The sequence below is a fragment of the Salmo salar genome, chromosome ssa05 (genome assembly GCF_905237065.1).
Source record: "Salmo salar chromosome ssa05, Ssal_v3.1, whole genome shotgun sequence".
NCBI lineage: Eukaryota > Metazoa > Chordata > Actinopteri > Salmoniformes > Salmonidae > Salmo > Salmo salar.
This window is the reverse complement of record NC_059446.1, coordinates 42,472,853-42,485,774: the sequence shown is the minus strand read 5'-3', so window position 1 is coordinate 42,485,774 and position 12,922 is coordinate 42,472,853. Positions and strand designations below refer to the sequence as shown.

At 40.9% G+C, this 12,922-nt stretch overlaps 1 protein-coding gene across 2 annotated transcripts; it reads right to left on the bottom strand.

The window, feature by feature from the left end:
• Nucleotides 1–5,112: 5,112 nt before the first annotated feature.
• LOC106604935 (C-X-C motif chemokine 14) lies at nucleotides 5,113–10,580 on the bottom strand. 2 transcript variants are annotated; one of them, XM_014200082.1, is made up of 4 exons: nucleotides 10,257–10,580; nucleotides 9,309–9,414; nucleotides 7,414–7,527; nucleotides 5,113–6,493 (listed from the first exon to the last, which is right to left on the bottom strand). In XM_014200082.1, the coding sequence occupies exons 1-4, from the start codon at nucleotides 10,321–10,323 to the stop codon at nucleotides 6,475–6,477; spliced, it is 306 nt and encodes a 101-aa protein (XP_014055557.1). In that variant the 5' UTR covers nucleotides 10,324–10,580; the 3' UTR covers nucleotides 5,113–6,474. The 2 variants fall into 2 exon arrangements, with proteins under 2 accessions (XP_014055557.1, XP_014055558.1); XM_014200083.2 differs by having other exon boundaries at nucleotides 5,113–6,490.
• Between the last annotated feature and the right edge of the window lie 2,342 nt (nucleotides 10,581–12,922).

The window sequence follows — 12,922 nt, the reverse complement described above, 5'->3', positions numbered from 1 at the left end:
ACCTGGCCGGTATTTCCTGGAATGACATTGACCTCATCCCATCAGTAGAGGATGCCTGGTTATTCTTTAAAAGTGCCTTCCTCACCATCTTAAAGAAGCATGCTCCATTCAAAAAATGTTGAACCAGGAATAGATACAGCCCTTGGTTCACTCCAGACCTGTCTGCCCTTGACCAGTACAAAAACATCCTGTGGCGTTCTGCATTAGCATCGAATAGCCAACTTTTCAGGGAAGTTAGGAACCAATATACACAAGCAGTTAGGAAAGCTAAGGCTAGCTTTTTCAAACAGAAATTTGCATCCTGTAGTACAAACTCAAAAAACTTCTGGGACACTGTAAAGTCCATGGAGAATAAGAGCACCTCCTCCCAGCTGCCCACGGCACTGAGGCTAGGAAACACTGTCACTACCGATAAATCCACAATAATTGAGAATTTCAAGAAGCATTTTTCTACGGCTGGCCATGCTTTCCACCTGGCTACCCCTACCCCGGTCAACAGCCTTGCGCTCCGCACAGCAACTCGCCCAAACCTCCCCCACTTCTCCTTCTCCCAAATCCAGATAGCTGATGTTCTGAAAGAGCTGCAAAATCTGGATCCCTACAAATCAGCCGGCCTAGACAATCTGGACCCTCTCTTTCTAAAATGATCTGCCGAAATTGTTACAACCCCTATTACTAGCCTGTTCAACCTCTCTTTCGTATCGTCTGAGATTCCCATAGATTGGAAAGCTGCCGCGGTCATCTAGACACTCTAGACCCAAACTGCTATAGACCTATATCTATTCTACCCTGCCTTTCTAAGGTCTTTGAAAGCTAAGTTAACAAACAGATTACCAACCATTTCGAATCTCACCATACCTTCTCCGCTATGCAATCTGGTTTCAGAGCTGGTCATGGGTGCACCTCAGCCACGCTCAAGGTCCTAAACGATATCATAACCGCCATCGATAAGAGACATTACTGTGCATCGACCTGGCTAAGGCTTTCGACTCTGTCAATCACAACATTCTTATTGGCAGACTCAACAGCCTTGGTTTCCCAAATGATTGCCTCGCTTGGTTCACCACTACTTCTCCGATAGAGTTCAGTATGTCAAATCGGAGGGCCTGTTGTCCGGACATCTGGCAGTCTCTATGGGGGTGCCACAGGGTTCAATTCTCGGGCCGACTCTCTTCTCTGTATACATCAATGATGTCGCTCTCGCTGCTGGTGATTCTTTGATCCACCTCTACACAGACGATACCATTCTGTATACCTCTGGCCCTTCTTTGGAAACTGTGTTAACTAACCTCCAGATGAGCTTCAATGCCATACAACTCTCCTTCCGTGGCCTCCAACTGTTCTTAAGTGCAAGTAAAACTAAATGCATGCTCTTCAACCGTTCGCTGCCCGCACCTGCCCGCCCGTCCAGCATCACTACTCTGGACGGTTCTCACTTCGAATATGTGGACAACCACAAATACCTAGGTGTCTGGTTGGACTGTAAACTCTTCTTCCAGACTCACATTAAACATCTCCAATCCAAAATGAAATCTAGAATTGGCTTCCTATTTCGCAAAAAACATCCTTCACTCATGCTGCCAAACATATCCTCGTAAAACTGACCATCCTACCGATCCTCGACTTCGGTGATGTCATTTACAAAATAGCCTCCAACACTCTACTCAACAAATTGGATGCAGTCTATCACAGTGCCATCCGTTTTGTCACCAAAGCCCATATACTACCTACCACTGTGACCTGTATGCTCTCGTTGGCTGGCCTTCGCTTCATACTCGTCGCCAAACCCACTGGCTCCAGGTCATCTACAAGTCTCTGCTAGGTAAAGCCCCTCCTTATCTCAGCTCACTGGTCACCATAGCAGCACCCACCCGTAGCATGCGCTCCAGCAGGTATATCTCACTGGTCACCCCCAAAGCCAACTCCTCCTTTGGCCGCCTCTCCTTCCAGTTCTCTGCTGCCAATGACTGGAACGAACAGCAAAAATCTCTGAAGCTAGAGACTCTTACCTCCCTCACTAGCTTTAAGCACCAGCTGTCAGAGCAGCTCACAGATCACTGCACCTGTACATAGCTCATCTGTAAATAGCCCATCCAATCTACCTCATCCCCATACTGTATTTATTTATTTATCTTGCTCCTTTGCACCCCAGTATCTCTACTTGCACATTCATCTTCTGCACACCCTACCATTCCAGTGTTTAATTGCTATATTGTAATTACTTCGACACCATGGCCTATTTATTGCCTTACCTCTCTTATCCTACCTCATTTGCACATGCTGTTTATAGATTTTTCTACTGTATTATTGATTGTATGTTTGTTTATTCCATGTGTAACTCTGTGTTGTTGTATGTGTCGAACTGCTTTGCTTTATCTTGACCAGGTCGCAGTTGCAAATGAGAACTTGATCTCAACTAGCCTACCTGAATTAAATAAAGGTGAAATCTTTTATTTATTTATTTATTTATTAGTAGTATTTTTTTAACTCTACAGAAAATGCCTTTAATGACCTTGATAGATACTCATCATGTCTCTGTATTATGTATTATCTTTCCATCTTGTCTCTGTTATTGGTTTTTGAAAACTTGGTTAATAGGCCTTTACAGTGTACTGCTAACCTTGAATGAAAAACAACACATAGAGGCATATAACTTGTAGATAACGTTCTCCATTGTTTTTCTGGAAGCTTGATTATACTGTGTACTGTTAGCCTTGTAGCCTTGTTGTCTCTTGTAATACATGTTAAACTCTACAAAAAGTGCCAAGAGAACCTACTGAGTATTTCCCACCCCACTTTAGCTGAGGCAGGTAGAAAGGTTTTCTTCCTACAAGTCAATATGTACCTCATGTACAGTCTATTACAGTACATTGCATTGGGGGCTATAGAGGGGGTGGAGAACGAAGTGCTTCTGGGTATGTACGACACAATCCCCCTCCAAAACTAACCACATTTGGTTAGTAGAGACCCTACTGAGTATTTCTCAACACACTTTCGCTGAGACAGGTCGAAAAGCTCTACAAGAAAATAAGTATCCCATATACTGTGTATTGCATTCCAGAGAATGGAGTAGATGGAATAAGGAGTCACCAGTACTCTGTATTAAACCCATTGCCCAGCACAAGAGACCCATTTCAATTTTGCAGACTCTATTGAGTAATTCCAATAACAATATTTGTAATTTATTAAAACTGTATTTCTTCCAATATAGCCTACGCAAGAAGGCAAAGATAACTGAACTAAATGACTATCGCACCGTAGCACTCACTTCTGTCATCATGAAGTGCTTTGAGAGACTAGTCAAGTATCATATCACCTCCACCTTACCTGCCACTCTAGACCCATTTCAATTTGCATACTGCCCCAATAGGTCCACTGACAATGCAATCGCCATCACATTGCACACTGCCCTATCCCAACTGGACAAGAGGAATACCTATGTAAGAATGCTGTTCATCGACTACAGCTCAGCATTCAACACCATAGTACCCTTCAAGCTCATCATTAAGCTTAAGGCCCTGGGTCTCAACCCTGCCCTGTGCAATTGGGTCCTGGACTTTCTGACTGGCCGCCCCCAGGTGGTGAGGGAAGGAAACAACATCTCCACTTTGCTGATTCTCAACACTGGGGCCCCACAAGTGTGCGTGCTCAGCCCACTCCTGTACTCCCTGTTCACCCATGACTGCGTGGCCATGCACGCCTCCACCTCAATCATCAAGTTTGCAGACGACACAACAGTAATGGGCTTGATTACTAACAATGATGAGACACGCGGAGTGTGGTGTCAGGAAAACAACCTCTCACTCAATGTCAACAAAACAAAGGAGATGATCGTGGACTTCAGGGAACAGCAGAGGGAGCACCCCCCTATCCACATCGACGAGACAGCAGTGGAGAAGTTGGAACGTTTTAAGTTCTTAGGCATACACATCATGGACAAACTGAAATGGTCCACCCACACAGACAGCGTGGTGAAGAAGGCACTACAGCGCATCTTCAACCTCAGGAGGCTGAAGAAATTTGGCTTGTCACCTAAAACCCGCACAAACTTTTACAGATGCACATTTGAGAGCATCCTGTCGGGCTGTATCAATGCCTGGTATGGCAACTGCACCGCCCACAACCGCAAGGCTCTCCAGAGGGTGGTGCGGTCTGCACAATGCATCACTGGGGGCAAACTACCTGCCCTCCAGGACACCAACTGCACCCGATGTCACAGGAAGGCCAAAAAGATCATCAAGGACAACAACCACCCAAGCCACTGCCTGTTCACCCTGCCACCATCCAGAAGGCGAGGTCAGTACAGGTGCACAAAGCTGGGACCGAGAGACTGAAAAACAGCTTCTATCTCAAGGCCATTAGACTGTTAAACAATCACTGACACAGAGGGGCTGCTGCCTCCATACAAACTCGAAATCATTGGCCACTTTAATAAATGATCACTAGTCACTTTAATAATGCCACTTTTTAATGTTTACATATCTTGCATTACTCGTCTCATATGTATATACTGTATTCTATACCATCTTGCCTATGCCCCTCGGTCATCCATATATTTATATGTACATATTCTTAATCTATCCCTTTACTTAGATGTGTGTATTAGGTAGTGGTTGTGGAATTGTTATATTAATTGTTAGATATTACTGCACTGTCGGAACGAGAAGCACAAGCATTTCGCTACACTCGCATTAACATCTGCTAACCATGTGTATGTGACCAGTAAAATTTGATTTGACAATAGCGTTCAACATACCAGTATTTGTGTAAACTTTCAAAATAAATACTGGTATAAATACAAATTATCCATTTACTTTTTCAAATGTGGTTGCAATGCTGTTTTTCCACAGACGTGCTGTACTAGAGTGCAAACATTTTTTTGCATGGTGAGTCTTATTTTGAAAGAAATTATCCACGATTGAGTTGCCAGCATAATATCCTGCTGCTAGAAGAACGCTAATTCCATCCCAGTTCATTGGGGAGCACATAGCGCCTTCTAGCGATAACATATGGACTGATATTTTTATATTTAGGCTGTCTGAAAGCTCATGTGTGGAGTGAAAATATTTTGATTTAGCAATTAAGATAAAATAAAGGAAACAATGAAAGGGCTGTTTTCAGACAGTGTTTTTTATTGCTGTGCTTGTTGATTCACACTCCTTGGAATATTTTGAATGTGTGCTTGGTGAGTCAGTCCAAACACAGATACTTAACATTTCTGTTACCGAATGAACATTTAAATAGCAAAACAGTAACACAATAAATTACACTAGAAAGTCTTAGAAGAATTCTCACAGTAGAATACAACATTTGTATTTATATATTAAACAAGAGGAATGCACATTCTTTGAAGAAAATGTATATTGAGCATTCTGTTTGGTGAAATAAAAATTCAACTGTCATTGTAGCAACGTATATCAATAGCTTACAAAACAATCACACCTTTTCAAAGGTCATCATTCAAAAAGTGTTGGATAATATCATGAACATGCTCTATAATTAAACACTTTATTAAAAAAATGTAATGATTGAATGTCAAGATTCTTATGAGGGGTACAATGAGATATTTCTTAAAAGGTTTATTTTCCATAGGTGATGAAGACTTTCTTCTAAAATTAAACATGTTGATGAACTCCAGTCTTTGTGGAATAGACCATAAGAAAACAGAAGACATCAGGACAAGGATACAAATGAGAGTAAATGGGCAACTTCTAATACCATTGCTGTTTACAATTGTTCATATCAGGTACAGAAAATATATGTCTTACAAGATCTAAATTAACATGTTGACTTTATATACTGCTCATAATAAACTACAACTTAATGATTGCATATGGGAATGGCATGGCACCAATGAAATCTAAAATGACTACACATTGACCTGGGTGTGTTTTTCTTGTGTCCAATTTTCTCTTCGAAAGAACTCAAATTTACAAAATTATTGTCATACATTTGGGTGCTTGGTCTGTAATTAATAATTCCCTTCATCATGTATACAGTATGCTGTGTTTAACACTTCTGGAAGCACACCAAGATACAGAAGTAGCAGTATACAATAACAAGAATCCCATGACCCCTTTATGTTACAAGACATCGACATACAATAGTCCTTGGAACAAACAGAAGGTTCAAGGGCTAACATCTCCTATCCAAAAAAACAACATGGGCCAGATTCATCAAGGACCTTTCTCACGGCATTTCCTCCAGTATCCTAATCCACTGGTAAACAGCCTTGAACGTTGGCGTTGGAGAAATACTACCATTATTACAGTTGAAATGACTTAAGTGAGTAACAATAATTAGCCTGATGGCCAACTAAAACGGCACCAGCAAACTAGAAATCTCTTATATGCGTGATAAATCTCATTCCAAGACGAAGTACTGATTGCTCGGAGATTATGTCTTGTACTTCATAAAAACAGTCTTAATGGCGTTTTTTTCCCACTTGTTCCCTTTGTGCACATAATCCATGGTTTAAGCTTCATACACCCTGCTAAGAGAGAAGGGAAAATGTTAAATACAGCCAAATATACAGTACATGATTACTTAGCTATATAGATTCCTATAACCATACTTTCCATAGCAGGATGCTACACGGGGACACCTGGTGCCCAAATTGATGACGCATATCGCGTAGTTAGAGTCGAGTGTAGACGAATGGATTCGGTTTAGTCTGTTCAGTCAGTCGTCCTGATGAGCCTTTCCAACTAGCTAGTTTATGCTTGTGGCTAGAAATTTGAGACTTGTCTGCCGAAGTTGTGACTTGGGAGAGTGTTCAAAATATGTACGTTTTTATATATTTTATTTTTTTAAGTAGCTAAACATTAATGCCGTAGTTGTACATTTTTGGTGAAAATCACTACAATAAATGTGCCTTGGCTGTCACCTTGGCCTCTTGTCCAAACTGTTCAATAGTTAGGCTATCCATATTACCAGAGCTTCATTTTATTCTTTGTATTGGCAGATTCACAGCTACAACTTATGGAAAACGCCAACACTTGCAGATAATAGATGGCGAAGTCAAAGATACTGGTTTTCCCTACCCATCTGTGGTGAAGTTTTCCCTAAATGCTTATGACAAATCCAGCTCCAGAAGCAGCCATAGCCTAGCCAGCTGGCTAATATTTGGAATATGCTGTAGCAACAGATATCATTAGCTAGGTAGATAAGGTTAGCATGTTAGCTAGCTACACTGACAGCTGTCAGTTACTTATTGTTATTTCTCCACTCCATGTGGAAATCACCACAATGTTTCCCACCCCCAATTCGGGAATATGTATTAACAGCCTGCATCATTCTTCGGAGGTGGAACCTAAACAAGAATTTCCGCTATAGGAGAAATTACATTGAAATACAGACGGTATTGCCCTCTGGTGGGGGCCGTTCAAATCATGGAGTGGGATGACCTCTCACCTATGCTTATCCTTCCAGATCCGGAACCACTTGACTAGGTTTTTGGTACTCTGCAGTTTGGGGTGCAGACAGTACTCCTGACCTTTGAAGCGCGCCACGTTCTCCATGGTGACACTGACGAACAAAAGGCGAGAGAGAGAGAGAGAGGGAGTGTAAGAGTAAACAGCTAATCCACATTACTGCATGAATAGGCTTTAAAAACAGCACTGGGTATACATGATCTCTGAGCCTGGCTAGATGAACCCATTGACATTCAGAGCAGCAGTTGGAGAGACCGTCTGTATGGCATTTTTGAGCCAGCCGTGACATGTGCTGTGTGTTGTGCCCAGAGCTCTGCAGGGGCTTTTCAAATCAATCTCTTATAGTTTTTCTGCTTCTTAATTAATTATTCACCTGCCCAGCCAACAGAGGCCTTGGATAATTTGGTTAATTTCTAACTCTTGGTCGGAGTTGGAGGCACTGCTGTGACAGTGGAGGTGGCCCCGCAGAATGTTAAATTCTGAGACGTGAGCCATGCCAGCCAACAAAGGAGAGAAGGGGCACTGTTTCCGGAGCCCGCTGAGTCTCATTTTTCACTTAGGTCAGTGGCCACTATTTAATGCAAATAGACCAGCTTTAACTGTTTGGTGTTCAACTAAAATGTATCACATTGCCCACAGAATATAAGACCCAGCAATAAATGTCAGTTTAATGGTCCAAGGAGCCAACAAATCTTTGTTGGATGGACCCTAAGGCCTTTTGATAAAATCAAGAGCAATGTACTATAATCCATGACAACGGGACAGAAAAACATTTGAATTCATGGTTTTGTTTTTTCCGTTCATGGGAACACATCTATGCAATACCTCAAGTGAACTACAGATGGCGAAAGAGTATGTGATTCTTTTTTTTTTACAAAATTAAGCGCCACCTCCACTGAAAATGACTAAAAACGTGAGATCAGCATCTATTTTGGAAAGGGAAAGCAATAGTATAGGGAGATTCAATTCCATTTGGAACCCTCAAAAAGAGAGTTAGAAAGTCACTCATATCTGAAGAGGTAAAGTCCATATTGGATGCCTATTGATTTCTCCCACCGGAGCAGCATCTGTTCTCAAACTGGGTTCTGACTTTGTGGCTGTGTTATCTGGTGGAAATCACAAATTTCCTGGTTGCAAACATTCTACACTGTTTGCTCAATTTCAGTTTGTGTGAGACAACAAGCACTGAATAGTGTAGGGAATCATTGTACCATCTAAATCGCAGTGAAATATTTTTAATAACAGTAAATATAGTTTATACAACTGTTTGAAGCAGGTGGACAAAAAACAAAACTTTAATTTGTCAACCGGCTTCAAACAGATGTAAAAACTGTATTTTTGTTATCGAAAATAATGTTTCACAACGATTTAGATGGTACAATGATTCCCTACACTATTCTGTGCTTGTTTTCTCACAAACTGGAGCGAAAAGCATAGAATTTTTGCAACCACAAAATGACACAGCGATTTCCACTAGACAACAACCACAAAGTCCGGCAGGAGAAATCAATAGGCGAATATCACAGGCAATCACAACACTGGCGGGTAAGTAATACTGTGAAACACTATCATTCCACTATTAGCACCAGATATACAGTATTCAAATTCAAAAAAATACTATGTGTAACACCTTTAAGCTAATAGGTTCTCAAAATATCAGTTATTAGATTCCATATCAATATATGAATAGGTCAATCAGCTGCTTTGATATAGTATGAGATTAGAAAATTAGAGTGAATATTTATAAAAGTTTATGCATTTGGTAAACAAACTGAATAGCACAAGGAGTGACTGACATCTGAGACAAGCAGACAAAAAAAGCATTGTAGGGAGAGAGAGAGAGCAGGATAGAAATGATTCACAGAAATGACTCACAATATCATCTTCTCTTGGCAGAAAGGATGTTTGGGTTTGATCTCCAGCTTTTGCACATCCTTGTAGCGAATCTTTGGCCCTTTTCTTGTGCACCTGCACTTGTAGGCTGTAAAATAAATAAAACAGTCATGTTACAATAAAATTGAGGTCAACTGAACACGTTGGTCTGAACGTTTTTAACAAACAGTAGATCTATATTTTCTAATGAGAATAACTGATCAGTTATGATTTTCGACTTCACACAGATTGTCTGGTGTAGTTCTTAACTTGTATGAAAAACGAACAAAGAGAACGATTGAATATGACTCAGTAACTATTGTAAAACATTACACTTCCTTATTGTCTCCACTGTAAAGCAAGGCTTGCGGATTCCCACCGCCACTGAGACCGTTTAACACGCATGCAGGTGGTCCGGTGAACCGCTGTAGCAGGCTCGTGCTTACTTTGAAACGTGTGACCCACATCTTCCAGGCTCCCTCATCAATAGTCATCTCCAATTCCTCAACACCGAGCATTACAATTCTCATCAACCACGTGAACCAAACAAATCAGATAAAGACCAACGCCGGTTAGCATAAAAGGCTAACAACCATCATGAATTTGGTGAAATGTAAAACCTTTAAAATGATAACATTTATACAACGTAGCCTGGCTTCAGACTGTGGCTGAGTGTTTAACGCAACAAACCACAAAGCCACAATTGTACAAAACAAAAACAGTAATATAACTGTTATGAACAACAATAGCCTATACTGTTGCCAAAAGGGAGTCGATTTGGAGATGGTAAAACATTACAGGAGCAATTCGGCTGCACAACATTTTTTAAAAACTCATTACCATCAGATTAACATGTTTAACGGCTGAACACATACTATTTCCGATAAGTTTCAATAGGGTCTGGCTCCTTCACATAAATTTTACGTTGCTCAAATATAAATATATATTTACCTTCTGTGTGGAGGGAATATAAGGCAATAACTAACAAAAGCAACGCTGCCGTTGTACAACGATGCATCTCGTCTGCTGATAAGGAACCTCAAATTCGGACCTCCCGGCTGGTTACCCCAACTAAACCTCACTCAATCGACAATATCTTGGTATTCGCCCTTTAATTTTAGGAGATGACAAGAGGAACAATGTTTGATTTCTAGTCTTCCGAATACTCTTGAGTTTTCACGAACTCCGTAGGTACGTACAGAGAGCTCAGTTCAGAAACGTCATTCGGGACTTCACGCTGCTTGCCGTCTATCCCAATATGTTGTTGAGCAGCAGCTTTTAAAAACCATCTCTGTCCCATCTCATTAACATGCACAGCCAGCCAACGAATCAAACACTTGTACAAGAGAAGTGGCATACATAAAAGAGTGGGTAATATAAGGGGAAGAACACTAAAGGAGTGGAAAGTTTAGATACCAGTTGATTAAAGTTATTATGCTGATTCTCAAAGTTGCCTGGGACAGAGCACAATTTACTCAAATATTCTAACAATGTAAGATAATTTGTGCATAGCCCAGAAATTGCCTCTGATTTTCAAATATTTATATTCAGGCTATTCAGATGGATTGAATCTCCTGACTTCAGACTGAGACATGACACGATTGAGGGCAAACATGTCTTGTAATCACAGTGGTGGTGAAATAAATAGTACATTGGGATCATCTCAGGACTTTCTAGCAACTTAGGCACTTCAGAGATATTGTTTAAACTCTTGAGAAACAGACACTGACACGTCTGAAAGTAATAGGATTGATGGAGGGACCTTAAATAAAAATTGATGGGAATACATTTGTACTCAATTAATTGTCACCATTCTGTTTTCTTCCATACCATAAAACAATAGAGAGCTGTTGTATTTGAGAATCTATAAAAACTAAATTAGTGTTTTCAAAAGAGGAATTTAAAGTCAGCTAACTGAAGCCATGGTTCTTATAAAGTCCTAATGAAAAGTGACAGACTGTAGACGTGTTGGCAGATTGTGTCTTGGTTGTAATTATTATTATTATTATTATTATTAATTAATATTTTTTTTATAAAACTGTTATTTGGAACATTTGTGGATGAACAATGTTAATAGGGTGACATAAATACATGCACCCATTGCTTCTTTGCAGATTACCATGCAGAGTATTTCCTTGTAAAAGATCGTCCTGAGCAGAACATTTTACCCCACCCATTCATTCTACAATAATTTTTGGAACAAAAAAGCCTTCATCAGAATATACCCTTTTGCTCTTCAGCCAATCCTCTCATCCCATCTTTCATCACTCATACCAGCTTCCCTCTTTATTCTCTCAAAAGATGTGTGGAAAGTAAAAAGTGAGCAAATTAAATGTGAAGCAAGCCTTACGTCATTCTTTGCAATCATAATGTAACATTTGCCCTGTTTGACTTGATGCTGATCACAATGTGAAGACGTTGATGAAGCTGGATTCCAATCAATTGGATAAGTCCAAATCAATTAAAGTTGATGTTTGTTGACCTGGTTCATGCATCTTCAAAGGTAGTGATATCTACTCCATCCATTCAGGATGAATTTTAAGGGAAAACGAGGTCGTAAGTTGGTGGGTTGTTATTCAGTTTGTTATCCCAAAAGTAAAAAATGTCAAATACTACAGAACATTCAACAGAGCATCAGTTGAACACTTTAGTTGATTAATCAGAATTATTTCTACTCCAAAAATAGCTGTGTTTACATTTATCGGTTACACAAGGTGCACAACTGTTTATGAAATTATAAACTCCCTATCTCATAGGAACACACCTGTATTGTGTCTGTGTGCTTTTAGTATACTTGGCAATGGTCTATCCCAGATCAAATTCACAGCCCTAAGTAAACTTTATTCCAAAGTCAAACATTTAGTTCTATTCTCTGTCTTCCACTGGATGCGGTGTTGGGACTGATGGAGGGGCGCTGCCAGAGATAGCCTAAACGCAGCCCTTCGTCTGCCAAGAGACGGTCATGCCATGAAACCCAAACAGATCAGCTAAGCAACGGTTCAATGCTCTGGGCTCTCAGCAGCAGCAGCAGCAGCAACACCACTAAATAAGGAGGCAACCCGCACACAGCATTGTCATATGATGTGTCCCAAATTGCACCCTATTCTTTACATAGTGCACTACTTTTGACCAGAACCCAAGTAGCTCACTATATAGGGAATAGTGTACCCATTTGGGAGGCAGACAGTCTCTCTGGCCTGGGGAGTTGGGCGGCAAGGCGGGGAGAGATGGGGGGGATGGGTTCTGTCTCTCCAAACATTTGTTGTTCCAGTGAAGGCAACGATTTATCAAGTCTATACAGTCCATCTCGACCACAGACGCCTGCTTGCTGACCGCAAAAAACACATTGGTTCACATTGATCACTGACAGATTCCCCTGTCAGGCTTCCACTGGGACAGCACCAAGGCCTACATGTGTGACATCATATGAGCCTGTGACCTTCTGAGTCATTTTGAGGAAACACAATCAACTCCTGAAGAGGAGAGCTGTCGGATACTCATCATATCTGATCCTGGTGATGGAGCCTCACTGATATACAGGGTCTGTCTTCTGGCGGCCCAATCAAAGTTGGCCATGTGGGTTGAGCTGCCTCAGTCATCATTGAGTTGATATATGC

Coding starts and splice junctions, on each gene's coding strand:
- LOC106604935 (XM_014200082.1), bottom strand. CDS start 10,323: ATGCATCGTTGTACAACGGCAGCGTTGCTTTTGTTAGTTATTGCCTTA. Junction 9,415..10,256: donor ATATTCCCTCCACACAGAAG/GTAAATATATAT, acceptor TTTATTTTACAG/CCTACAAGTGCAGGTGCACA. Junction 7,528..9,308: donor TGCCAAGAGAAGATGATATT/GTGAGTCATTTC, acceptor TTTGTTCGTCAG/TGTCACCATGGAGAACGTGG.